At 40.0% G+C, this 27,251-nt stretch overlaps 1 protein-coding gene across 1 annotated transcript in view; it reads right to left on the bottom strand.

The window, feature by feature from the left end:
• Positions 1-6,480, bottom strand: part of HSDL2 (hydroxysteroid dehydrogenase like 2) — a 69,021-nt gene extending 62,541 nt beyond the window's left edge. The window contains exon 1 of the mRNA XM_003995758.6: positions 6,311-6,480. Within this exon, the coding sequence (XP_003995807.1) occupies positions 6,311-6,327 (17 nt within the window). The 5' untranslated portion in view covers positions 6,328-6,480. The remainder of the gene's footprint in view (positions 1-6,310) is intronic.
• Between the last annotated feature and the right edge of the window lie 20,771 nt (positions 6,481-27,251).

The following is a 27,251-nucleotide window of genomic DNA, read 5'->3' as shown; positions in this document are numbered from 1 at the left end:
AAAATTTTTTTTAACATTTATTATTGAGAGACAGAGAGAGACAGAGCATGAACGGGGGAGGGTCAGAGACAGAGGGAGACACAGAATCCGAAACAGGCTCCAGGCTCTGAGCTGTCAGCACAGAGCACGATGCGGGGCTTGAACTCACAGACCGCGAGAGATCATGACCTGAGCCCAAGTCGGACACCTAACCGACCAAGCCACCCAGGCGCCCCTAATAAAAATTTTTTAAAAATGCTTACTCATTTTTGAGGAGAGGGAGAGCACACACGCAAGCAGAGGAAGGGGGAAGAGATCAAGGGAGACAGAGGATCCAAGCAGGCTCTGCACTGTCAGCCCAGAGCCCGATGCAGGGCTAGAACTCAGGAGAGTTCATAACCTGAGCCAAAGTCGGACACTTAACTGACTGAGCCATCCAGGCACCCCTCGTGCCTTATTTATTCGAAGAACTGTTCCCAGATGGAAGGTCAGAAATGCAAGAAGACATTAAATAAAACCAAAAAGAATAAAACAAACAAAACACACACACACAAAAAACCCACAAAAACACTGGTAAATTAAGAACAGAAATCAATTAATGTATTTATAATAATTAGTAATAACATAAATAATAAATAATAGGGGTGCCTGGGTGGCACAGTCGGTTAAGCGTCCGACTTCAGCCAGGTCACGATCTCGCGGCCCGTGAGTTCGAGCCCCGCGTCAGGCTCTGGGCTGATGGCTCGGAGCCTGGAGCCTGTTTCCGATTCTGTGTCTCCCTCTCTCTCTGCCCCTCCCCCGTTCATGCTCTGTCTCTCTCTGTCCCAAAAATAAATAAAAACGTTGGAAAAAAAAACAAAATAAATAATAAATAATACTTGTATGGTTAAAGAATTAAAATGTATTGTTACAATAACGTAAGTTTAAAACAGAGTGATTAGAGTTTAAGTTTTGTAGATCCTTACAGTGTTTGAGGGAGTGGTAAAATTTTATTTAGAGATTTTAAGTTATTTACACGTTAAAATTTCTACATTAAGTGGCACCTGGGGGCGCCTGGGTGGCGCAGTCGGTTAAGCCTCCGACTTCAGCCAGGTCAGGATCTCACGGTCCCTGAGTTCGAGCCCCGCGTTGGGCTCTGGGCTGATGGCTCAGAGCCTGGAGCCTGTTTCCGATTCTGTGTCTCCCTCTCTCTCTGCCCCTCCCCTGTTCATGCTCTGTCTCTCTCTGTCCCAAAAATAAATAAACGTTGAAAAAATAAATAAATTAAAAAAAATAAAAATCCCTAGACCCATGACATTTCATAAAAAAAAAAAAAATAAGTGGCACCTGGGTGGCTCAGCTGGTTGAGCATCTGACTTTGGCTCAGGTCATCTCACCATTCATGAATTCAAACCCCCACACTGGCTCTCTGCTGTCAGCACAGAGCCTGCTTTGGATCCTCTGTCCCCTTCTTCCTCTGCTCCTCCCCCGCTCACACCCTCTCTTTCTCAAAAATAATAAATTTAAAAAAACATTAGGGGTGCCTGGGTGGCTCAGTCGGTTAAGCATCCAACTTCGGCTCAGGTCATAATCTTGCAGTTTGTGGGTTCGAGCCCCAGGTTGGGTTCTGTGCTGACAGTAAGGAGCCTGGAGCCTGCTTCAGATTCTGTGTCTCCCTCTCCGACCCTCCCCTACTCGTGCTCTCTTTCTCTCTCTCAAAAACAAACATTAAAATTTTTTTTAAAAAACATTAAAAAATTTATACATTAAATGTGATAAATAGAAATCCCAGATCTTGGGGCACCTGGGTGGCTCAGTCAGTTAAGTATCCAACTCTTGATTTTAGCTCAGGTCATCATCTCAGTTTCGTGGGATCTAGGCCCACGTCGGGCTCTGCACTGATCCTGCGGAGCTTGCTTGGGATTCTCTCTCTTTCTCTCTCTTTGCCCCTCCCCTGCTCACACTCTGTCTCTCTCAAAAGAAATAAACTTTAAAAAAGTATAAAAAAGAAAAAAGAAATTCCAGACCTTGACAGTTTTGGGAGACAAGGATGGGATGCTGACACAGGTATGGCTTTCTACAAGAAAAAGGACAAGAGCGCCAGGAGCCAGCTTAGGGGATATGAAAAAAACCCCAGTAACACACTCTTGCCCAAGGCAAAGGGGGAGAGTAAGGATCTTCATCTGTTCTCTTAAGGAAGCAGACCAACTAGAGGAAGGTATATACTATAAGTTACAACAGTATTTGAATTATTGTACTAATATCTCTCTCCTCCAATAATAAATCTACTAAGTTCAAGTTCTCTTTATATGTCTTTCTTTTGTTAGACCAAATCCCTCACAAGGTATACAAATTACTATGTTAAAAATTATTTCTTTTTCTCTGTATATTTGGGATAAATTTGATATATAGTTAACTTCCTTTGTGAATGTTTGCATTCCATTTCAGCTTATTTTCCCTCATCTTTAGTGAAGGATGTGGTAAAACACAGACATGGTTTAAAAGTTACAACCTTATAAATATGTACACTCAAATCTCTTACCTGTAGGTAACCAGCTTCAATTACTTCTGGCTTCTTATCCTTGTAGTTCTTTTTTCAAAATATGCAACTACACACATGTATGTATAAAAACACATTGTGTGTATGTGTGTGTAATTTTCCCTTTTTATACAAAAGGTAGCATATACATAGACTTTTTTTTTTTAATTTTTTAAATGCTTATTTATTTTTGAGAGAGAGATAGAGCATGAGCTGGGGGAGGGGCAGAAAGAAAGGGAGACACAGAATCCAAAGCAGGCTCCAGGCTCTGAGCTGTCAGCACAGAGCACAATGTGGGGCTTGAACTCACAAACTGTGAGATCACCACCTGAGCTAAAGTCAGATGCTTAACCGACTGAGCCACCCAGGCTCCCACCATAGACTTTTTTTTTTTTTTTTTTTGAGAGAGAGAGAACTTGTGCATGCTAGTGGGGAGGGGCAGAGAAAGGGAGGGCGAGGAAGAGAATACTAAGCAGGCTCTGCACTCTCAGCAGGGAGCCCAAAGCAGGGCTCAGGGCTGGAACTCACAAACCTAAGATCACGATCTGACCCGAAATCAAGAATCAGATGCTTAACCAACTGACCCACCCAAGTGCAGGGGCACAGACCATTAAAGTGATTTTTTTAGTCTAAGTATTAACATGAAAATGTCTTAACTGTTGCTTTAAAAGCTCCATCCCTTTGCCTTTGGTCTAGCTGGACTGATTCCCAGTAGGATAAAGGACATTTTTCTCCTCACACTGAATCTAAACTTGTGAATGGCTAAAACTTGCTAATGTAGAATTAATCTACACTACAGTTTACAAAACTTCTCTGGTATCTCAAAATCAGAGTCAATGTGATGAAATTTTTATTAACAATTTTTAAAAAGAAAAACAATAACTTAAAAAAAAACTATACAAGTTACTCTAAAGTTCATTTAGAAAAATAAACATCCAAGAATAACCAGGAAAATTCTGAAAAAAGAAAAAAATTCAAATGAGACAGAAACCACCCTTCCCAAATATTTAAACATTTTATAAAACTAGAGTAATTAAAATAGTTGGGTAATAGTGCATGAATAGACACATTAATGTAATAAAATAGAAAATCCAGAAACAGATCCTTATACATACAAGAATTCAATATATGATAGATGTGGAGTTTCTAACAGAAAAAAAGATTAGTCAGTCAATGGTACTAATACAACTGTGCAGCCAGCCATCCGAACCAAAATGAAGTGGACTTTCTAACCCACTTCCTATGTCAAAATAGTAAGCAAAATAGTATTTCACCTCGGGTGGATGAAAAATCTGAGTAAAAACGAAAGTAATACAAATAAAAATACTAGAAGAATACTTACCAATTCAAAAGAAAATCCTAGTTTAAGATGGCCTTATAGGTTGTCACAAAACCACAAAGCCGTAAAAGATTAACTCTGACTTAGTAAAAACATGTTTTTTCATGATAAACAAATAGTATAATCAAAATCAAGACACAGTGGAAAAAAATCCAAAAATATTTGTACCACATATGATAATTTTTTTTCAAATAGCACTCTCAGAGATCAATAAAACCTAATTGTGGGGGCACCTGGCTGGCTTAGTCAGAAGAGCCTGCAATTCTCAATCTCATGGTGGTGAGTTTGAGCCACGTGTTGGGTGTAGAGATTACTAAAAAAAATAATAAAAACTACAAACAAACAAACAAACCTAACTGTGTAAGCCAGAAAAAGAAAAGACACACAGGTGGCTTTAAATCAGAATTTCTCATCTGCACTGCTAACATTTTGGACAAGGTTAAGTCTTTGTTGTACAGGGCTATCCATCCTGTGCATTGCAGGATATTTACCAGCATTCCAGGACTCTAAAGATCCAACAGCGTGCACCCCCACGCATACACAATTAGGACAACCAAAATGTTCCCAGATATTGCCAAATGTCCTATGAGGGTCAAATTGGTAAAAAGATCCTCATCCTCGCTCGTGATGCAAAATTTAACTGTAACGAAGTCCCATTTTTTTTTTTCAATTAGGTTTTTATGATCAAACATTTTGTTGTTTGCCAACATGTTGGATTAGAAAATTTCATTCATCCTTTTTACTTCTTTGGAGTGCTAAGGGTATCAGCCATCAAAGTATATCAGCCATATACTTTTTCATTCAGGAACTTCACTTCCAGGAATTTATTATATAGGCACACTCAAATATGTGCAAACAGTGGATACAAGGATAATCATTGCAGCAAATATGCAGTAACAAAAACCTAGAAATGATCTGGTATTCAATGACAGGGGACTGGGTAAATAAATTATGGTACATCAATAGGATACCATGTTAACTACCAAAAGAAAAAATCCACATATACATACCTGAAATGTGTGTCCCAATACATATTATGTAAAAATGGCAAGGCCCAGAAGGGAGTTTGCTACTGTTTTTAAAAGTGGTGTGTGTGTGTGTGTGTGTGTGTGTGTGTGTGTGTGTGTTTAAGGTGGTGTGCAAATGTTTATAAATGCATAGACTATCTCTGGAAACAAACCAGAGTAACTGGGGGACTGAATGTTAAGGATGAGAAAACACACTTTTTACCTTAACCATCAGAGCTGTTTAAGTCTTTTTGCCATGCGCCTGTATCTTTCAAGCAAATTACAAAACAGACATGTCACTCAGCTCAAGACACCTACACTTAACAAAAACAGACAACAGAATGGTGGTTGCCAGGGTCTGGAGAGAAAGAAGGAGTTGTTTAATGGGTACAGAGTTTGTTTTGCAAGTTGAAAAAGTTCTGGAGATTGGGTGCAGATAATGTGAATCTACCTAACACTACTGCACACTTAAAATTGTGGCTGCGTGGCTCAGTCCATTAAGCCTCCGACACCAGCTCGGGTCATGATCTCACAGTTTGTGAGTCCAAACCCCACCTTGGGGTTTGTGCAAACAGCTCCGAACCTGGAGCCTGTTTGATGTTCGGTGCCTCCCTCTCTCTCTGCCCCTCCCCCACTTGCGTTTTCTCTCTCTCTCTCTCTCTCTCTCTCTCTCTCTCTCTCTCTCTCTCTCTCTCAAAAATAACCATTTTAAAAAAACGGTTAATGGGGCGCCTGGGTGGCGCAGTCGGTTAAGCGTCCGACTTCAGCCAGGTCACGATCTCACGGTCCGTGAGTTCGAGCCCCGCGTCAGGCTCTGGGCTGATGGCTCAGAGCCTGGAGCCTGTTTCCGATTCTGTGTCTCCCTCTCTCTCTGCCCCTCCCCCGTTCATGCTCTGTCTCTCTCTGTCCCAAAAATAAATAAACGTTGAAAAAAAAAAAAAACGGTTAAGATGGTAGATACTGTTATGTGTATTTTACAATGTTTAAAAAACTTAAGTGAACCGTCCCCCCCCAAAAGATACCCATACTTTAAGATTGGTTTAGTTTGTTACTCCTTTGAAAATCACTTTTTAAACACCCCATTATTATTTCATTATTCCAGAATTGAGCGTTCAGGAAAAGTGAAGACTCACTGGCGGTGCAGCGTTCCAGTGACCTTTCACCTAGAACTTGAAAGACTTCACAAGCCAAGGAGAAACCCACGGAGGGGCCCGCCCCGCGAGTGGTGGGGTAACCCACTCTGGATCCTTTACGTGTAAGAGAGATTTGCACGTGGCTGCCACCCCGAAGTACATAACTCCGGGTTACTCTCACGCGTCACCGCAGATTCCATGAACACCGCGTCCAGCGCAGACCAGCACTCCAAGGAGCGCCCTCCCACCCCCGGAACCCAAGCCATCCACTCCAGCCTAGCCGCGCACCACGCCCCTTACCCGGTCTCCTCCCGCGGCACCCCCATCCCCTTACCCGGTGTTGGGTAACATGACTTTCCTAGGGCAAAAGTGGTGGCGACAGCAATGGCAGCAGCGGCAGAGAGCGGCTTGCGAGGGGCGGGCCTTCCCTCCTCATTTACGCCAGTCCCCCGAGGCCCCACCCGGAGGCCTGCGGGGAACCGGCCCTTCAAGCACTCGCAGATCTTTGAGTGCGCCTGCGCACGCCGTGGGGCCTCCTGGCTCTCGGAGCTAGTTTCCTCCTTCCCCGGCCTGGCCCCTGGAAACTAGCTCTCTGCGCAAGCGTCGGGAAAGGCAACTCCCTCCCACCTCACTCGCGGGGCTCTGCGGTGACAATCGGTCTCCCGTCGGCGTCAGCCGCTACGCACGCTTTTTCCGGCTCTGTGAAGGCCGCCTAGGCGCAGCGCTTCGTTCCTGCGCCGGTGGGGTGGCCGTTTTGAGTCGTGCACTAGGGACCTTGAAGGCTAGGGTGCGGCTTCTCCTCTGGAGACACTGAGCTGCGAGTACTTGGCTCTCCCTCTTCTCTCCCTCTATGACCCGAACCTGGGAGCCTGTCCAGCTGCATGCGCTCCGTCGAATTTCCCCTAGTAGGAACCAGTTTTCCTCGGCAGGTACTTTTCTGCCAGAAGCCGGCCAGCGTCTCATTTGGACTCTCCCATGGAATCTGGACTAAAGCCTGCCGACCTCACCCAGCTCTACATAGCCCTGTGATGAGCAGCAGCCTCTGGGTCAGAACTCTGCAGGAGTCTCGGGGAAGAATGCATAGTTAGCTCTGGTCTCGTAGAAGGAACATCCAAACTCAGTGCTGGAAGAAGGTGAATTCTGGGATCTTGTATTGCCTTTTTTTACATATAAAGTTTTAATTTAAATTCCAGTTAACATACAGTGTATGTAATATTAGCTTCAAGTGTACAGTATGGTGATTCAACACGTCCATACAACTCCCAGTGCTCATCACAGCAAGTGCACTGCAGTATTGCTTTTGGTAGTATCTTTGGACATTAGTTAGCTACCCTAATGAACTAAAGACCAACATATTTTTAGGGAGACGTGAAGAAATTTTATTGTGAAATGATACAACAGGGCGATGAGATTGTTATCTGAGGACTAGTTAAACTAGCTTGGAGATGGGGTATGTACTCTACCATTTACTGCAAACCCTAAACGGCTCTATTCATGTATATCTCTTGCCTGCCTCCTATAGGTATTTGAATTGACGATCTATGATATTGTCCTTAGAGACAACAGAAGAATTTCTTTATTCAGTAAATATCAGCATCTAGTGCATGCTGGTCACTGTCGAGATGCAGCAGGACAAAAAAGACAAGGTCAGCCTACGTGGGAGGAATGAGGAGTGGCCAGTGTGTTGTTTAGAATGTTGTAAATATTAGGTGTTTCAAAAAGAGTTGATAGGGACTGTTAGATGAAAAGCTTACTCTCCACTCAAGGAAGTGAAAAGACAACCTGCGGAATGGGAGAAAATATTTGCAATTCATATATCCAATAAAGTCTGGTAGCCAGAATATATGAAGAACTCTTACAACTCAGCAACAAAAACATGAAAAACACAACTAAAAAGTGAACAAAGGATCTGAATAGACATTTCTTCGAAAAAAAATATGCAAGTGGTCAGCAAGCATATGAAAAGATGTCCAACAACAATCGTTACTAGGGAAATGCAAATCCAAATTACAATGAGACTCCATTTTACATACACTAGGCTAGCTATAATAGAAAATATGGAAAATAACAAATGTTAGCCAGGATGTGGAGAAAATGGAACTCTCTGGGCTCCTGGGTGGCTCAGTTGGTTAAGCGTCTGACTTAAGCTCGGGTCATGATCTCACGGTTTGAGAGTTTGAGCCCTGCATCAGCTGTGCACTGATAGGGTGTAGCCCGCTTGGAATTCTCTCTCTCTCCCCCACCCCCTCAAAATAAACAAATAAAAATAAATAAATAAAGTGGAACTCTCATACATGGTTGGTGAGAATGTGAAAAGGCACAAACCACTTTGGGAAACTTTTGCAGCTCCTTAAGTTACCACCTACTGGATGTCCATATGCAAAAGAGCAGTTACACTTTTTGGGTACCTGGGTGGCTCAGTGGGTTAAGCATCAGACTCTTGGTTTCAGCTCAGGTTATGATCTCACAGTTCCTGGTTTCAGCTCGGGACGTGATCTTCCTGAGTTCAAGTCCCACATCGGGGTCTGTGCAAACAGTGCAGAGCCTGCTTGGGATTCTTTCTGTCTCCCTCTCTCTGCCCCTCCCTTGCTTGTGCTCTCTCACTCTCTCTCTAAAAAAAAAAAAAAAAAAAAGAGCAATTCCACTTTGAGATTTATACCCAAAGAGAAAGAACCACCAGATGGCACTGTTATTTTAAAATTCAGAATTCTATAAAGCAAAATGTTAATTTATTAACAATATTATGGTATAATATAATCTGACTTTCATTAAGGCAAAAATAGCATGAAGAGCTACAGGGCTCCCATAAAGGGGAAATAGGATGTATAAATTTTAAATTCCTTAAAGAAAATACTTTGTATAATTAAAAAACAGGATGTGATATTCTAGGGGCTCCTGGGTGGCTCAGTTGGTTAAGCATACGACTTCGGCTCAGATCACAGTCTCACAGTTCATGAGTTTGAGCAGCCCTGCGTTGGGCTCTGTGCTGACAGCTCAGAGCCTGGAGCCTGCTTCGGATTCTGTGTCTCCCTCCCTCTGCTGCTCCCCCACTCATGCTCTGTCTCTCTCTCTCTCAAAAATAAACATTAAAAAAAATTTTTTAATAAAAAATAAACAGGATGTGATATCCTAATTCATCTTATATTATTATTTAAGTTAATTACTAATTAATTACTTTTACCAACATTAAGAAGTAATCTTCAAACACATGGGAAGTTGAAAATGTATACTTAAATTGAAATACTAAAAGACATGACACTGAGAACAACTTTAATCTTAAGTTATTGAATAAGGACTCTTCTAACCCTATGTTGCATAAGAATATATATTTTTAAGTGTGTAATGCAGTAACATTCATGTTTGTTGGCCACATCCACATAAAGAAAGATATTTTCATCCAGATCCAGTAAACACAATTTTCTATTTTATTGAATCTATTATATTCTATCATATTAAGTAGATCATAACTTACTTAATTATGTTGATGACTCCAATGGATCATAACCTACTGTTTGGAAAACACTGTTTCAGTGTGTTATAATTTACCATTGTGATTTTTCAACTTGCCTTTTAAGATATTTAGCCTTCTCCAGTCAAATATAAAATTACCAATTAATGGTCAGAGGCCAAGAACACAATGCAGATGCTTTCAATGGCTTTGGAACAGTCAGGGCTCTTGAAACTTTCCATTTCCTTCACCCACAGGACAGCTCACCCTGGTCCAGGTTAAACAGGGGAAGGCCCTGGGATTTTGAGGGTATGGCAGCTCCTCTGACAATGTACCAAATCTTCCCCCATTGGACTGGTAGCGGTAACTTCTGTTGCTCAAAGAATTATTACTAGTCACTATTTTATTAGTAACTGTTGGATATTAACCTCAATGCTGTATTTTAATGTCTTTATCTTTCTGATGACTACACCAATCTAGAGAATGTGAAAATTTCCCTCTAATACCATCCTTCAGAGATAATCATTAATAGTTTGGCATGTTTCCTTTAAGACTTTGAAATTTTTATATAGGTTTTGATCATTTGTAAATCATAGGGGAGATTGTTTTGGAACCTGTTTTTGTTTTACTTAATATATCATAGACATCTTTACAAGCTTACAACTAACGGTTTACCTTGACTTTTTAAAAAGAGGTACATAGTTTTCTTTTATATAAATATACTGAAATTAATTTTACCATTCTCATTTGTGATGGACATTTTGTCTCAACATCATCCCTGTTATAAACAGTCTTCCAATAAAAGCTTCTGTGTATGCATCATTGTGTACTGTTCATTTTTCCTTAGAATACAAAAATCAAGACTGTTAGCCCAATGGATATACATAACACCATTTAGCAAGGCTGTGCTAATATAGTCAACTCTTGAACAACACTGGTTTGAACTGTGGGAGTCCACTTCTACATGAATTTTTTTTTCAATAAACACAGTACAGTACTATAATCGTTTTCTCTTCTTTATGATTTTCTTAATAACATTTTATTTTCTCTGCCTTACTTTATTGTAAAAATACAGTATATAATACATATAATGTATAAAATGCATGTTAATAGACTGTTGATGTTATTGGTAAGGCTTCTGGTCAACAGGAGGCTATTAGTTACTTTTTGAGGGAGTCAAAAGTTATATACGGATTTTTGACCATGTGGTCATCAGCGCCTTTAACCCCTGCATTGTTCAAAGGTCAACCATAACTTAGACCAGTATTTCTCAACCTTGCTGCTATTGACCTTTTGGGTTGGGTAATCCTTTGTTCTAGGAGTCTGCCACGTGTATTCATATGTTTAGCAGCATTCCTGGCCTGTACCCCTTAGATGCTAGAGCCCCCACCTCCATGTATGTATGTTTAGATATATAATGTAAAATTTACCATGTTAACCATTTTTTAAAATTTTTTAAAGTGTATTTATTTTGAGAGAGAGAGAGAAAGCATGTGCAAGCACAAGGGGTTACGGACAGACAGAGAAGGAGAGAGAATTCCGAAGCCCGACTCAAGCCTCCAACTCACAAACCGTGAGATCATGACCTGAGCCAAGATCAAGAGTCAGACTCTCAACCAACTGAGCCACTCAGGGGCCCTCGTGTTAACCATTTTTTTAAATAATTTTAATAGTTTACTTATTTTTTAGAGAGAGAGCAGGGGAGGGGCAGAGAGAGAGACAGAGAGAGACAATCCCAAGCAGGCTCCAAACTGCCAGCACAGAGCCCAATGTGGGGTTCAAACTCAAAAACCATGAGATCAAGACCTGAGCTGAAATCAAGTCAGATGCTCAACTGACTCAGCCACCCAGGCACCCCTCATGTCAACCATTTTTAAGTGCACAGTAGCCTTAAGTACATTCACATTGTTGTACAACCAACACCACCATCCCAGCCCTTCCAGTCTTGACGCTCCAAAATTGCTGAATATCCCCTAGAAAGCAAAATTAACCCCGATTGTTTATATCATCACGGAGGTAAATGAGAAGTCAAAAATGTCAATGTAATAGAAAAATGAGAGGCTGAAGAGCTGTAAGAGATATTTAAGAAGACTAAAAAGACATTACAACTAAACATAACACATGATCTTAGACTGGATTCTATATAGAAAAAAATTTTTGCTATAGCACAATCAACAAATTAGAATATTCTACCCACTACAGGTTAAAGTATTAGGTCAATGATGAATTTCCTGAATTTGATAACTGTACTGGGGTTAGGAGAAAATATGTCTGTGTTCTTAGCATGAAATATTAAGGAATAAAAGGAAATTAAGATCCACCTATTCATGTGCGTGTGCACACACATGCGGTGTGTAGAGAGAGAGAGGGTATGCTAAAACAAGTGTAGAAAAATGTTAAAAATTGGTGATTTGGAGTAAAGATATATGAGAGTTCCTTTTTTATTACAACTTTCCTCTAAGCTGGAAATGAATTCACACTAGAAAGCTCTGGGGGTGCCTGGGTGGCTCAGTTGGTTAAGCGTCTTACTTTGGCTCAGGTCGTGATCTCATGGTTTGTAAGTTCAAGCCCTGCATCGGGCTCTCTGCTGTCAGCACAGAGCCCACTTCAGAACCTCTGTCTCCCTCTCTCTCTGCCCCTCCCTGCCCCCTTTCTCTTTCAAAAAAATAAACATTAAAAAAATTACGAAGAAAACTAGAAAGGTTTTCTTTAAGTGACAGCAAATGCTTACAGCTGACACTATTCTTTGCTTGCCCGTGCTTTTTCAACTCCTAGTCCTTGCTAATTTTGTTCATCCATGCTTTAGAAAATGTAACCATAGGGGTGCCTGGGTGGCTCAGTCAGTTAAGCGGCTGACTTCGGCTCAGGTCATGATCTCACAGTTTATGAGCTTGAGCCCCGCGTCGGGCTCTGTGCTGACAGCTCAGAGCCTGGAGCCTGCTTTGAATTCTGTGTCTCCCTCTCTCTCTCCCTCTCCCCCATTCACACTCTGTCTCTTTCTCTCTCAAAAATAACTAAACATAAAAAAAATTTTTTTTAAATAGAAAAGGTAAACATAACTACAGTTTTATCAGAATAAAATCCTGATTAGGGGCACCTGGACGGCACAGTCAGTTGAATGTCTGACTCTTGATCTCAGCTCAGGTCATGTTTTCACAGTTCATGAGTTCAAGCCCCACATCGGGCTCTGCACTGATGGCACTGAGGCTGCTTGGGATTCTGTCCTTCCTCTCTGCCTCTCTCTCTCTCAAACTAAAATAAATTTTAAAAAATTAAAAAAAAATGTTTTTAAATCCTGATTAGTCTAGGTCAGTGGTTCTCAAACTTTAATGTGCACCAGAATCACTTAAAGAGCTTTGTAAAATGCAGGTTAATGAGCCTGACCCAAAGTTTCTGATTAAGTCTAGACAGTGGAGTTGAAGAATTTGTAGTTCCATTAAGTTTCCAGGTAATGCTAATGCTGTTGGTTGGGGCACCAGAAGACGTAGGTTTGTAGTTCTTAACTATGTTTGCAAATTGAAATCACTTGGGGGTCTTTAAAAAATTCTGATGTCTGGGTCTTACTGCCAGAGATTCTAATTAAGTTGACACGGAGTACACAGGTGGTATTTTTTTAAATGTTTGTTTGTCTATTTATTTATTTTAGAGAGAGAAAGAGTAGGAGGGGAGGTGCACAGTATCTAAAGCAGGATCCAGGCTCTGAGCTGTCAGCACAGAGCCTGATGCAGACCTCGAACCCACAAGCCAAGCCGTGAGATCATGACCTGAGCCAAAGTTGGACGCTCAACCCACTGAGCCACCCAGGCACTCCTCACACAGGTGGTATTTTTTAAAGCCCCTTGAGTGCTTCTGATATGTGGCCAAGATTGAGAGTCACTGACCTTAGTCAATGTAATCCCATGGCCCTCGCCGATGCCTTGTTTAGAAGTGGGCATGTTATCTGGTTCTGGCAAATGTGAGGTCTGCTGGGAAAGTTTTTTCTTATTTTAAGAAAGACAACAGAATTGGTTGCCTCTTCTACATGTTATTTCTGGATGTGATGCTTGGAACAGCAGCCATCTATGTTACAATCATGGAGTGGGGGACTAGCCTACCCCTTTCCTGTGGCTCCTTCAAAGGTGAACTTTCCCCTACAACATTCATGAAAGAAAGCTTAGGGTTGGGGGGGCAGTCGTCTCAGTACCCTCCTGAGTTTCCCACATAGCCTTCTGATATTCTCACTGCTCCAAGGTACACTGTGGGTTTTCCTCACTTTGCAGCTGCCATCTCGTAGAATTCCAAGAAACAATTTCCTCAATAGACAAGTGCTAGTTTACTTGAGTGCAAGTAGTGGACTAGGTATGTGGGTGTATGGATCATGCCTTATTTCACTTTTTTGCTTGTTGGTTTATTTACTACACCATCCGCACACAACTAAGCCAAAGGGTTGAGGTTTACATGAGGGCATATTATTATATTAATATGTTAATATAATGATATCATATTAATATATTATAATTATATGTAAGGCAGTTAACTTTAGCTTTATGTGATAATTGCTAATGCAGAGACTGATATTTGCCTACCTATTATGCATTCTCCACTTCTTTTTACCAATAGTATCTATTTTTTTTTATTTTTCTTTAATGTTTTTTATTTATTTTTGAGACAGAGAGAGACAGAGCATGAGCAGGGAAGGGGCAGAGAGAGAGGGAGACACAGAATCGGAAGCAGGCTCCAGGCTCTGAGCCATCAGTACAGAGCCCGATGCCGGGCTCGAACTCACAGACCGTGAGATCATGACCTGAGCCGAAGTCGGACGCTCAACCGACTGAGCCACCCAGGCGCCCCAGTATCTATTTTTTTAATGTTTTTTATTTATTTTTGAGAGAGAGAGTGCAAGGGGAGAGGGGCAGAGAGAGAGGGAAACAGAGATCCCAAGAGGGCTCCACACTGAGAGCAGTGAGCTGGATGTGGGGCTTCAACTCAGGATCCATGGAGCTGAAGTCCATTGCTCAACTGATTGAGCCACCCAGGCGCCCCTACCAACAGTATCTATTATTGGAAGTGTCAACATGCCCAGAAAAAAACCTGCATCTCTCAACTTGTCTTTACCTAGGGGTGGCCATGTTACCAAATTAAGGCCAATGAGATATAAATGGAAGATATTGCAATGGACTTCCGGGAAAGTGTCTTTTTTTTTTTTTTTAATGTTTATTTATTTTTGAGAGAGATGGGAAAGTTTCTTTAAAGAGCTTCTAGGGGCACCTGGGTGGCTCAGGGGGTTAAGCCCCCAACTTCGGCTCAGGTCATGATCAAGTCACGATATTGCAATCTCATGCATGGGATTCTCTTTTTCTCTCTCCCTCTCTCTCTCTGCCCCTCCCCCACTTGCCTTCTCTCTCTCTCTCTCTCTCTCTCTCTCTCTCTCCCTCTCTCTCATGCACGTGCAAAATAAACTTCAAAAAAAAAAACCCAAAAATTTCTTTAAAAAAAATTTTTTTTTTAACATTTATTTATTTTTGAGACAGAGACAGAGCATGAATGGGGGAGGGTCAGAGAGAGAGGGAGACACAGAATCCGAAACAGGCTCCAGGCTCTGGGCGGTCAGCACAGAGCCCGACGTGGGGTTTGAACTCACGGACCGCGAGATCATGACCTGAGCTGAAGTCGGACACTTAACCGACTGAGCCACCCAGGCGCCCCAAAAATTTCTTTAAAAATAATAAAAATAAAGAGCTTCCAGTCATTTTTGTGATGTTAAGAATGAAAACCATACGCTCACATAATAAAACAAAAGGGAGGCTGGGTCTCTGATGACCATGGAATGACATAATAGCCCTGAAGCTACTACTGCTAGACTTCTTTTACAGGAGAAATTAATCTTTAGTTTAAGTCACTGTTACTTTTTTGTTTTCTGTTATATGCATCTGTACCTGAGTCTTAAGCGATACTCTGTCTCAAGACAAAAGTATCAGAAGAATACAAACCACTGCAGGGGGTTCCCTCTTGAGCTTCCCCCCAGCTTTGCTCCTTGTCTTCATATCTGCTTCATATCTGTCGCTAAGAGCATCAATATTGTTCAGATTTCCTTCTTCAAACTTACTTTTAATAACTCCATCTCCTTTTAGGAGATACCATGCCCCACGCACAGGAATTTGTCTCATATCATGAGCCATCCCCCTTTCCCAGGCCATACATTTTCCCAAATCTGAATTATTGATTCTATATAGAATATGACATTAGTAAGAGAGTCCAGGGTTGGGTCTGGGTATTCCAAGTACAGTTCCCTTGGAGATATTTCTACCTAATTCTTCCTGGTGTCCAGTAAAAAGCTATTTGTAAAATACACTCACATCTCCCAAAGCCAGGGACACTATTGTGTCATAGAGTATTCTATGACACAATACTCTACTGTCAGTATGTGTATTCTTTCCAAGCTGAGAAACACTTGACTCTTCTATAATCAAGAGAGCTTCATCCCTGTTCACTGTAAAGATAGTATTTTATTTTGCAGAATGTCAATTCTTTTCTTTATCTTCTAGCTTTCAAACTGTGCCTAACAGTCGTTAAAACAACAACAATAAACCATTCAAAGTTAGCTTAAGAATCCGGCCCATAATGGAGCCATCTATTTCTTAATGCCTACTACTTTACCACACAAAGATCAAGCTTTGGACTGTGCCAAATTAAATTTGTGTTGGTGTCATCCTACTACCTCCCTCTTCTAAATTAAATTCTTGATTAGGGTCTCATACCCCCACTGCTCCAGGAGAAGAGAGGCTATATGAAGACTTATTATCCTCTGCTAGAAGTAACCCTCCACCTCCATGGATGGGGGAAGGGATGGGGAGATTTGCTTTTCCAGTGACATAAATAACATATTTTCATAGAGAAATGTCCCAGATTGTTCTTTTGTTTTTCTGCTACTGACCTTTTGCGTGTTTGCCTGTTCAAGGTTGAACATTTGCCTGGTGCCCTGTGGGATTATCTGCAGTTAAACATTTTTTTAGAAACATATTGGGGAGGGAGAACAGCAGCTCCATCCAGTTGTCCAGCATCCCTGGAACATTTCCACTGACCCTGTAGACTATGATCTCCTTTTTGCATAGGGTAATATTTCAACAAAAGGCAAAGGAGGAAAAAGAAAACAGATGTACTTGAATCAATCTATTTGGCTCCTTGTTAAATAGTTATGTCAAAAATTTTAGAGAAGGTTTGAATTAGTGGCCAGAGTAAAGGTTTTGTTCCAATTGTAAAATAAAATTTACATTTCCTATTGATGATACATTCTCAGATACCCAAGAATGGACTATTTTGTCCCATATAAGAAATGTTACAATATTATAGACATCTGTAATATGTATCGACTTTATATATCTATAGACAAATGTAATTCCAAGGTAGGAAAAGCAAATCAACTATACTATAGTAATATATAGTATGCTAGACCAACTATACTATACTAAACTATATAGTATAGTAGACTAACTTCAGTTCAGGGAGAAAGAGTTGTAAGTAGCAGGTTAAATGGAAAAGAAGGGAAAAAAAGGGAGTTGCCCCTTTTCCTCTGCTACCCTACCCACAGCTATTTCTTTTCTCTTTTTTTATGTTTTATTATTTATTTTTGAGAGAGAGAGATAGAGAAAGAGAGAGCACAAGAAGGGGAGGGGCAGAGAGAGGGAGACAGCAGATCCAAAGTGGTCTCTGTACTGACAACAGTGAGCCCAATGAAGGGCTCAAACTCACCAACCCTGAGATCATGACCTGAACCAAAGTCAGACACTCAACTGACTGAGCCACCCAGGTGACCCTCTGGTATTTCTTTCTGCCTCCTCTTTTTTGAAAAGACTGAGATGAATCATATGTTAGTTAACCAGTTAGGATAAAGTAAGGGAGAATCCTGTTAAGGGCTGTGGAAGGAAGAGTGGAAATAGCTGCTTGAGAAGAGTGGAAATATATATATATATTATATATTATATATATATATATTATATATATATACACATATATATAAAATATATATATAATTATATATATAATATAAAATATAATATAATATAAATATTATATATATATATATATATATATATATACACACACACATATATGTATAAAGTAGGCTCCACATCGAGCGTGGGACCCAGTGTGGGTCCTGAACCCATGACCCAGAGATCAAGACTTAAGCTGAGATCATGAGTTAGATGGTCAACTGACTGAGCTACCCAAGTGCCCCATAATGAAAGTCATTAATGATTACATAACTTTGAGGGAAGATGGAAGTCTAGCAAAATGAACAGAAATGAACTAAAAGCAGAGAAGAAAATTTCAAGTATAATAAAACTAGGGAACTGACATAATCCTATCACAGACTATGAAGAATACCTTCCAATTTGCACCCAAATTAAGGGAGGTGGTGAGATTTGTAAGCATTTCCTCTAAATAGTAACTCACTGCTTTTCTCAGAAAGCAAATGAGATGGTCCTAAAGATCCAACAGTAATCTGAAACTTGAAGAAATAAGGACTAAGGACCTGGCCGGACTATGGAAAAATTAAGGCCACCTTGGCATCCATTCTCAAATGGTAAGGAAGGTAGAATTGAGGAAGAGACAATGTAACACACATTTTGATTTTCCGGAACTCAGTTTCTTGACTTATAAGTGAAATGGGAAAGTGAGGGGCAGCTGAAAGGTTAATAGTGACCTGCAAGACAGATCTGCAACCATTGATCAAAGTAAACTGAGCAGAGTAAATAAACACTGACTATAAGATTAAAATCCTGTACGGAGAAAAAGGATCTCTTTTGTACTGCTGGTGGGAATCCAAATGGTGCAGCCATTCTGGAAAATAGTGTGGAGTTTCCTCAAAAAATTAAAAATAGAACTACCCTACGACCCAGCAATTACACTACTAGGTATTTATCCACAAGGGATACAGGTATGCTGTTTCGAAAGGACACATGCACCCCAATGTTTATAGCAGCACTATGAATAATAGCCAAAGTATGGAAAGAGCCCAAATGTCCATCGATGGATGAATGAATAAAGAAGATGTGGTGTGTGTATATATATATATATATATATATACCCCACATCATATATATATATATATATAGTGGAGTATTACTCGGCAATCAAAAAGAATGAAATCTTGCTATTTACAATGACATGGATGGAACTAGAGGGTATTATGCTAAGCGAAATTAGTCAGAAAAGAACAAATATCATATGACTTCACTCATATGAGGACTTCAAGATACAAAACAGATGAACATAAGGGAAGGGAAGCAAAAACACTATAAAAACAGAGAGGGGACAAAACATAAGAGACTCTTTTTTTAATTATTTTTTTAATGTTTATTTTTGAGAGAGACAGAATGTGAGTGGGGGAGGGGCAGAGAGCGAAGTGGGGACACAGAATTTAAAGCACACTCCAGGCTCTGAACTGTCAGCACAGAGCCCAACACAGGGCTTGAACTCACTGGCTGTGAGATCATGACCTGAGCTGAAGTCAGATGCTCAAATGACTGAGCCACCCAGGTACCCCAAAACATAAGACACTCTTAAATATGCAGAGCAAACAGATAATTACTGGAGGGGTTGAGGGAGGGGGGATGGGCTAAATGGGTAAGGGGCATTAAGGAATCTACTCCTGAAATCATTGTTGAACTATGCTAACTAACTTGGATGTAAATTAAAAAAAAAAAAGATTAAAATCCTATAAATCCTATAACATGCTAGATTGAAACTTTCAAACTAAAAAAAATCAATCTTAATTCCAGTAAACATGAGCATACCTAGTATTCAGATTTGATTTCTTTCTTTTTTTAAAAGATTTATTTTTAAGTAATCTCTACATCCAATGTGGGGCTCGAACTTACAACCATGAGGTCAAGAGTCAAATGCTCTACCAACTGAGCCAGCCAGGTACCCCTTAGATTTTATTTCTTTTTTTTTTTATGTTTATATATATTTGAAAGAGGGACAGAGCGCAAGCAGGGGAGGGACAGAGAGAGAGAGAGGGAGACAGAATCTGAAGAAGGCTCCAGGCTCTGAGCTGTCAATACAGAGCCCAACACAGGGCTTGAACTCACAAGCCATGAGACCATGACCCGAGCTGAAGTCAGACGCTTAACTGACTGAACCACCCAGGTGCCCCGGATTTCTAATACTATATACTCCAATAAAAAGAATCAGGGCTCTTTGGAAAAAAGGCCAATTCTAGGGGCGCCTGGTGCTCAGTTAGTTGGGTGTCTGACTTTGGTTCAGGTCACGATCTCATGGTTCATGGGTTCAAGCCCCATATTGGGCTCTGCACTGACAGTGCAGAGTCTGCCTGGGATTCTCTCTCTTTGCCCCTTCCCGATGTGTGCCCGTGTGCATGCTCTCTCCCTCTCTCTCAAAATAAATGAATAAACTTAAAAAATTAAAGAAAGTTCCTAAAAAAAAAAAAAAAGACATGACCAATTCTAGAACTAGAGCAGAAAACACACAAGATGGGCCTGGAACATCTTGTAGCGGAAGAAAGGAAGTTCTGAAAAATGAAAACAAAACAAACAGCTCACATTGAAGGAAGTATCAAAAGAGAATAGAAGTCAACTGAAAGACCTTCCAATGGACAAAGCTGCAAAAAAATAAAGTGGTATTAGACTATAACCAAAGTAAAAATAAATATCTTTCAGTCCATACTGATTGAATAAATAAATGGGAAGAAATAACAAATATCCTGTATAGAAGAATTCCAAATAATTTATGTAAATACTGCCCCCCCTTAAAAAGGTGGAGAATAACTCTTTATTCCTTAAGTATGGACTGTATACAGTGACATCTCCCAAAGAGTACAATAGGAAAGGGGAGGAAAATGACTCTCCTGTGAAGAAAGCTGACAAACATGATCTTGGTTAGGCGATCAAAGTCAAATCAACTGTGATAAGCCATGTTGATAAAACATACCCTTTAAAAAATTATTTTATATTTAAATAATCTCTACACCCAATGTGGGAATTGAACATACAACCCTGAGATCAAGAGTTGCACACTCCACCAACTGAGCCAGCCAGGCACCCAATAATACCTACCTCGGATCCGGCATGATGACAATGGCACTTTATCTTTATGGTCTCTCTCTCAAAAACCAATAACCCTAGTCTAACCATGAGGAAAAAAAACAAAACAAAACGGACAAATCCAGATAAAATACCTGCACAAAATACACGAGCAGGACTCATCAAAATTGTCAAGACCATCAAAAACTGTCAAGGTCAGGGAAGTCTGAGAAACTGTCATAGCCAAGAGAATCCGAAAGAGACATAATGATTAAATGTAATGTGGTGTCTTGGATGAAATCCTGAATCAGAAAAGCAATATTAGGTAAAAACTAAAGAAATCTTAATAAAGTATGGACTTAGTTAATAACAATATATCATATTGGTTCATTAATATGATTAATTTATCCTACTACGTAAGATGTTAATAATGACAAAAACTAGGTAAAGGACATGTAAGAACTCTGTACTCTGTTCACAATTTTTCTGTAAATCTAAAACTGCTCTAAAAAATAAAGTTTGTTTAAAAAGTTTAAAAATCTTGGGGCACCTGGGTGGCTCAGTTGGTTAAGCGTCTGACTCTTGGTTTTGGCTCAGGTCATGATTTCATGGGTTGTGGGATCAAGCGATAACAGCATGGTGCCTGTTTGAGATTCTCCCTCTGCCCCTCCCCTGCATGTGTATGCACTCACCCTCAAAATAAATAAATAAACATTTTTTAAAAAATGTTTTAAAGTCTTAAAGGACTACATAGTTTTTTTTTTAAAAAACACATCATTTTCAGTGATTGAATTCAGAAGAAAATAAGGGAAATCTCCAAGGCAATGGTTCTCAATGGATTTTGCTAACCAGGGGACATTTGTGAATGTCTGGAGACATTTTTAACTGTCACATTTGGGAGGAGAGTGGTACTGGCATCTAGTGAATAGAGCCCGAGTTGGCTGCTAAACGTTCCACAATACACAAGACAGTCCACTTTCCTCCTGCAAGAATGACCTAACCCAGGGTGCCTGGGTAGCTCAGTCGGTTAAGCATCTGACTTCGGCTCAGGTCATAATCTCACAGTTCATGAGTTCGAGCCCCACATCAGGCTGTCTCCTGTCAGCACAGAGCCTGCTTTGGATCCTCTGTCCTCCTCTCTCTCTGCCCCCCCCCCCACATTCTCTCTTTCTCTCTCTCTCCCTTAAAAATAAACATTACAGGGGCACCTAGGTGGCTCAGTTGGTTAGGTGTCCGACTCTTGATTTCAGCTCAGTTCATGATCTCATGGTTTCATGGGTTCGAGCCCTGTGTCAGGATCTGTGCTGACAGTGCAGAGCCTGCTTGAGATTCTCTGTCTCTCTCTCTCTCTGCCTCTCTCAAAAATAAAGACTTAAAAAAAAATCACACAAAAAAATTACAAAAATGTTAATTGTATCGAGGTTGTGAAACTTCTGCCCTAAGGAATGAGGTCTAGGCACCTATATCATTGCTGACAGAAATAGGTTAGATTTTATGGATATGTGTGGGTATAATAATTTAATACATCCAAAATATGTGTAATGTACAGTAAAACCTTCGATTGTGAGTTAACTTGTTCTGCGAGTGTTCCATAAGACCAGCAAACACTTCTAACAAATTTTAACTTGATAAACAAGTGATGTCTTGCAATACAAGTAGTACATGATGCCCAATGTCACATGATCACAACCAAGCCAATGGTTCCTCCCCACCCCTTTCTCTCTGTGGGATTGTGAGTGACCATCTCCCATACTCAGATGCTCGGTCTCAGGCCATGGTGTTTGGTAGAAATCAGTGATTTTTAGAATGTTGGAAAGTGCCCACAACTGGCACTAGTGTATTTTTTGTCACTACAGATAGTCCTTTGTTCTTCCATACAAGTGTAAGCTTAGGAATGCTTTGCTTCATTCTAGGTCAGGCTGCCTGCAGATAGAGACCCTTTCCTCTGCTGCCTTACTGCCAGTTACATTAAATACAGTATATGACAAAGTTTATTAATACTGCACTGTAGTCAACATCCGTGCGAGCATGGTCCCCATGCAGAAAAAGGTTGAAAAGAAAAGCAGTAAGAATAAGGAGATGATCATAGTGGAAGTTAAGAAGGAAATCATCAAGAAATACGAACAAGGTATGTGAGTGGCCGAAACTGCAAGATTTTATAAGAAGTCTACATGTGCATCTCGTCTGCAGAGGAGGAGGAGAGAAAGGCAGAGGAATCCCTCACTTAAAATGAGCTTAGGGAGATGTGTAAAATGTGGGAAACAGTGAAGAATTTGTAAAAAAGCACCACCTGAATAAGGCTGTAGCAGTGCGAGCGACGAATCTGTTTAACAACAATACAATGTCACATTTCTGCGAAATCCTCAAAAGGAGGCAAAAGCAAGAATCATTGGATAGGTTCCTTGTTAAAGTTGCAGGAAGAGAAAGATTTCACTGAGCCAACAGACAGCAGTGATTCCGTTAGAGTGAAAGTGGTCCTACACAATAACCCTCCTCTCTCGTCTCCCTCACACCAGCCATGAAGGTTTTCAAAGGTAAGTGCAGGTTAATTTGTTTATTTTTCTTTATATTTTGTATTTTCTTTATTATCTTGTATTATATTATGGCATTGTAATCATTTTTATATGAATATTTTTGTGTTGTGGAATGAATCATCTGAGTCTCCATTACTTCTTACGGGGAAATTCGCATTGATATATGTTTTGGATTACAAGGATGTTTCCAGAATAATTTATGCTTGCAAACCAAAGTTCTACTGTATATGTAAATCATGAGATGATAATAAACATTTATGAAACTATCACCCAGCTAAAGGACAAGAAATGAATCATGTGCTTCTCTTGATCCCACATCACTGCCTCCTCCTCAAAAGTAATCACTATCGTAAGCTTTATATTTATCTTTCCCTTGTCATCTTTTATAAAAGTGTGTGTGTGTGTGTGTGTGTGTGTGTGTGTGTGTGTGTGTGTATGATACATTGGTTAAATTTGGTAGAAATGGTATCCTAGTACATACAATTTTCTCTGATTTATTTTTTCATTATTTTATTTATCCATATCATTGCCTATTGTACTTTATTCATCTTCATTGCTGTATAGTATCCAATTGTGTGAATATGTCACAATTTATTTGCCCCTTTCTCTTGTTAATGGACATTTAAGTTCTTTACATATTTTATTATAAGCAGTAGTGCTATGAATATTCCTTCACATGTCTCATGGTACATATGTGCAAGTTTCTCTAGGTTGCATATAACTAAGAGTGGAATTGCTAAAGTGTACATACATGTCTTTAACTTTAAATTGAAATTATCTGTGGGGCTCTTGGGTGGCTCAGTTGGTTAAGTGTCCAACTTCGGCTCAGGTCATGATCTCGTGGTTTGTGGGTTTGTGCCCCGCATTAGGCTCTATGCTGACAGCTCAGAGCCTGGAGCCTGCTTCGGATTCTGTGTCTCCCTCTCTCTGCCCCTTCCCTGCTCATGCTCTGTCTCTCTCTGTCTTTCAAAAATGAATAAACATTAAAAAAAATTGAAATTGTTTGTAAGAACTCCTTTTTCTATCCTAAAGTCATAAAGATAGTCTCCTAAACGTTCTTCTAGAAGCTTAAAAATGTTGCCTTTCAATTTTTAGTCATCTGGAGCTGCTCATTGTATGTGAGTAGGAGGTTGATAACTGTATTTGGAATGAGCTAGAGATCAACTTTCCACTTCCCCCCAACCCCAATTGATCTAAATACCTCCTGTGTCCTACATCAAGTTTTCATATATGGTCAGATCTGTTCCATTAGACAACTTGCCTATCCTTATGGCAATACATTTTTCTGGATTATTTAATTAAAAATTTTTTTTAATGTTTTTTTATCTTTGGGGGGGGAGGGGCAGAGAGAAAGGGAGACAGAGAATCTCAAGCAGGCTCTGCACTGTCAGTGCAAAGCCCGATGTGGGGCTCGAACCCATGAACAGTGAGATCATGACCTGAGCTGAAGTCAGACGCTCAACTGACTGAGCCACCCAGGCGCTCCAAGGATTATTTAATTTTATAATATATGTATTAATACTTTGTGAGGCAAGTCCTCTTCTGTTGTTATTCCTCAAGATTGTCTTGGCTATTCTAGAATACATTTCCTCAAACTCCTGGGAAAATCTTTTGAGATTTTTATTTAAATCTATAGATATTTTTGGGAAAGTATATCTTTACAACTTACTATCTTCTGATCTATAAACATATCATTTAAGTAAGCTGGGTCGTTCCTAATATAATTTCATCTTCCTTTCCATAAGGTAGTACAAATATTTGGTTAAACATATTCCTCAGTATCTTATTTTTTTATTGCTAACAAAATTTAATGGCATGTTTTTTTGCTTTTTTGTAGTAAAATACACATAACATAAATTTGTCATTTCTACCATTTTAAGTTCTATAGTTTTGTGGCAATTGAATTGCCATTTTTATTTTTATTTTCTAAAGTAATCTCTACACCCAACATGGGGCTTGAACTCATGACCCCAAGAACAAGAGTAGCGCATATTCTTCCGATTGAGCCAGCCAGGTGCTCTATTTTTAAATGATACTTTCTAACTCTTGTTGGCAGTGATATATCCAAATGCAATTGATTTTTATATATTCATCTTATACTGAAACTCCTTACTAAACCGTTTCATTAATTTTAATTTAACATACTATTAAACTTTCTACATAATGATTTCAACTGCAAAAATGGCAATTTATTTTCTCCTTTCCAATGTCGATATCTTTTGTTTCTGTTTCTTGTCTTTATTGCATAGAAACTATGGTATAATACAGAATAGAAACTTAAGCTAAAGGCCCAAATCATAAACAAAAAAGGTTGATAAATTTTACTTTGTCAAAATTAAGAGTTTATGTTCATCAAAAGGCACCATTGGGGTGCCTGGGTGGCTCAGTTGGTTAAGTGTTGGCCTTCAGCTCAGGTCATGATCTCGAGGTTCATGGGTTCAAGCCCCATACTGGGCTCTGTGATGACAGCTTGGAGCCTGGAGCCTATTTCAGATTCTGTGTCTCCCTCCCTCTCTGCCCCATCCCCTGCTCATGCCCTATCGTTCAAAAATGAATAAACCATTAAAAAAAATTAAAAAACAAAAAGACACCATTAAGGGGCACCTGTCTGGATTAGAATAACATGCAACTCTTGATCTCAGGGTTATGAGTTCAAGTCCTATATTGAGTGTAGAGATTACTTAAACAAATACATCTTAAGAAAGAAAGAAAGAAAGAAAGAAAGAAAGAAAGAAAGAAAGAAAGAAAGAAAGACACCATAAAAAAATGGAGAGAGAAGACACATTCTGGAAGAAGATACCTACTGCAGATATTACCAAGGATACTGTCACCAGCTAGACACCAACACCTGACCTTTACTGCTCATCTGCTTGTACCCACTGACCTTTGTCCCACATTTTTCCTTAAGCTCTTCTTACAGCTCATCTCTTAACTCAGGCAAACGACCTGAGGGGTATAGTATCTCCTGATGGAAATCCAAACTACCCCTTAAGCAATAACAACTCTGCTGACAAAGAATTCTGGCAGGCCCAGACCACTCAGACCAGTTTGAACTTAATCCCAGACTCATGCCTGTGCAGATGGAGCAGAGGGTAACCCAGGGAGAGTTATCTTTACCTCCTTATAATGCTAAAATCTCTGCCCCAGAGGAGCACACATTTCATTTACATAACATACAATCTAAGTATAGGCATGTTTCCATAAGGCACATATGCCACCTTATGCCCGCCTCTAAATACGGTAGAGGTGACAAGGCTCTGCTATCTAAATACTCATTCTAACCCTATTTAAAAGGAACCCATTCACCCTTCCTCAAGGAGTCATGGGCTTTGGAAGTTACTCCCTGTGATCTCTTTATTTGCTGCAAGTAAAGTTTCCTTTGTGTGACAACTACACCAGCTGGGTAGTTTCTGTCACTCACCAAGGAGCAAACTCACCTGAATTCGGTTACAATACCTGCAAATAATTAAAAACCACAACAAACAGGAAAAAAATGGGTATATAATAGTATATAATAAGAAAATTGTCTATAAGATTGCTTCTAGAAAAATTAATATGTTCAAAATAAGGCATATTCTAAATAATTATCTAAATTTCAAAGATGAAGAAAGGTTTCTTTACACATCTGCCCAAAGAATTAGTTCATATAGAAGGAAAGACTGGCTTGGGGGCACCTGGCCAGCTCAGTTGGTGGAGCATGCAACTCTTGATCTTGCGGTTGTGGGGTCTGAGGCTCACAGTGCATGTAGACATTACTTAAAAATAAAATCTTAGGGGTGCCTGAGTGGCTCAGTTGGTTGAATGCCCGACTCCTGATTTCAGTTCTAGTCATGATCCCAGGGTCGTGGGATCCAGCCCTGTGTTGGGCTCTGTGCTGAGTGTGGAGCCTGCTTAAGATTCTCTCTCTCTCCCTCTGACCCTCTCTGCTACTCAAGGTCTCTCTCTTTTAATCCCAAAATAAATGAATAAATAAATACATGAAATCTTAAATATTCTAGAAGGAAAAGACTGGCTTGAATCCTTTTCGTCATAGTTTTTCTTTTTTGGTTTTACTGATCTTTCATTTATTTATTTTTTAAAGTTTATTTATTTATTTGGCAGGGGGAAGGCAGAGAGAGAGGGGGAGAGAGAGTATCCCAACCAAGCTCTGCAATGATAGTGCGGGGCTTGAACTCGTGAACTGTGGGATCATGACCTAGGGCGAAGTTGGACACTTAACCAACTGAGCCACCCAGGTGGCTCATCATAGTTTTAAAGAAGAGAGTTAGG

This window comes from Felis catus, chromosome D4, assembly GCF_018350175.1.
Source record: "Felis catus isolate Fca126 chromosome D4, F.catus_Fca126_mat1.0, whole genome shotgun sequence".
NCBI classification, from domain to species: domain Eukaryota; kingdom Metazoa; phylum Chordata; class Mammalia; order Carnivora; family Felidae; genus Felis; species Felis catus.
Note: the sequence above shows the minus strand (reverse complement) of the source record. Positions and strands in the feature narration are given on the sequence as shown.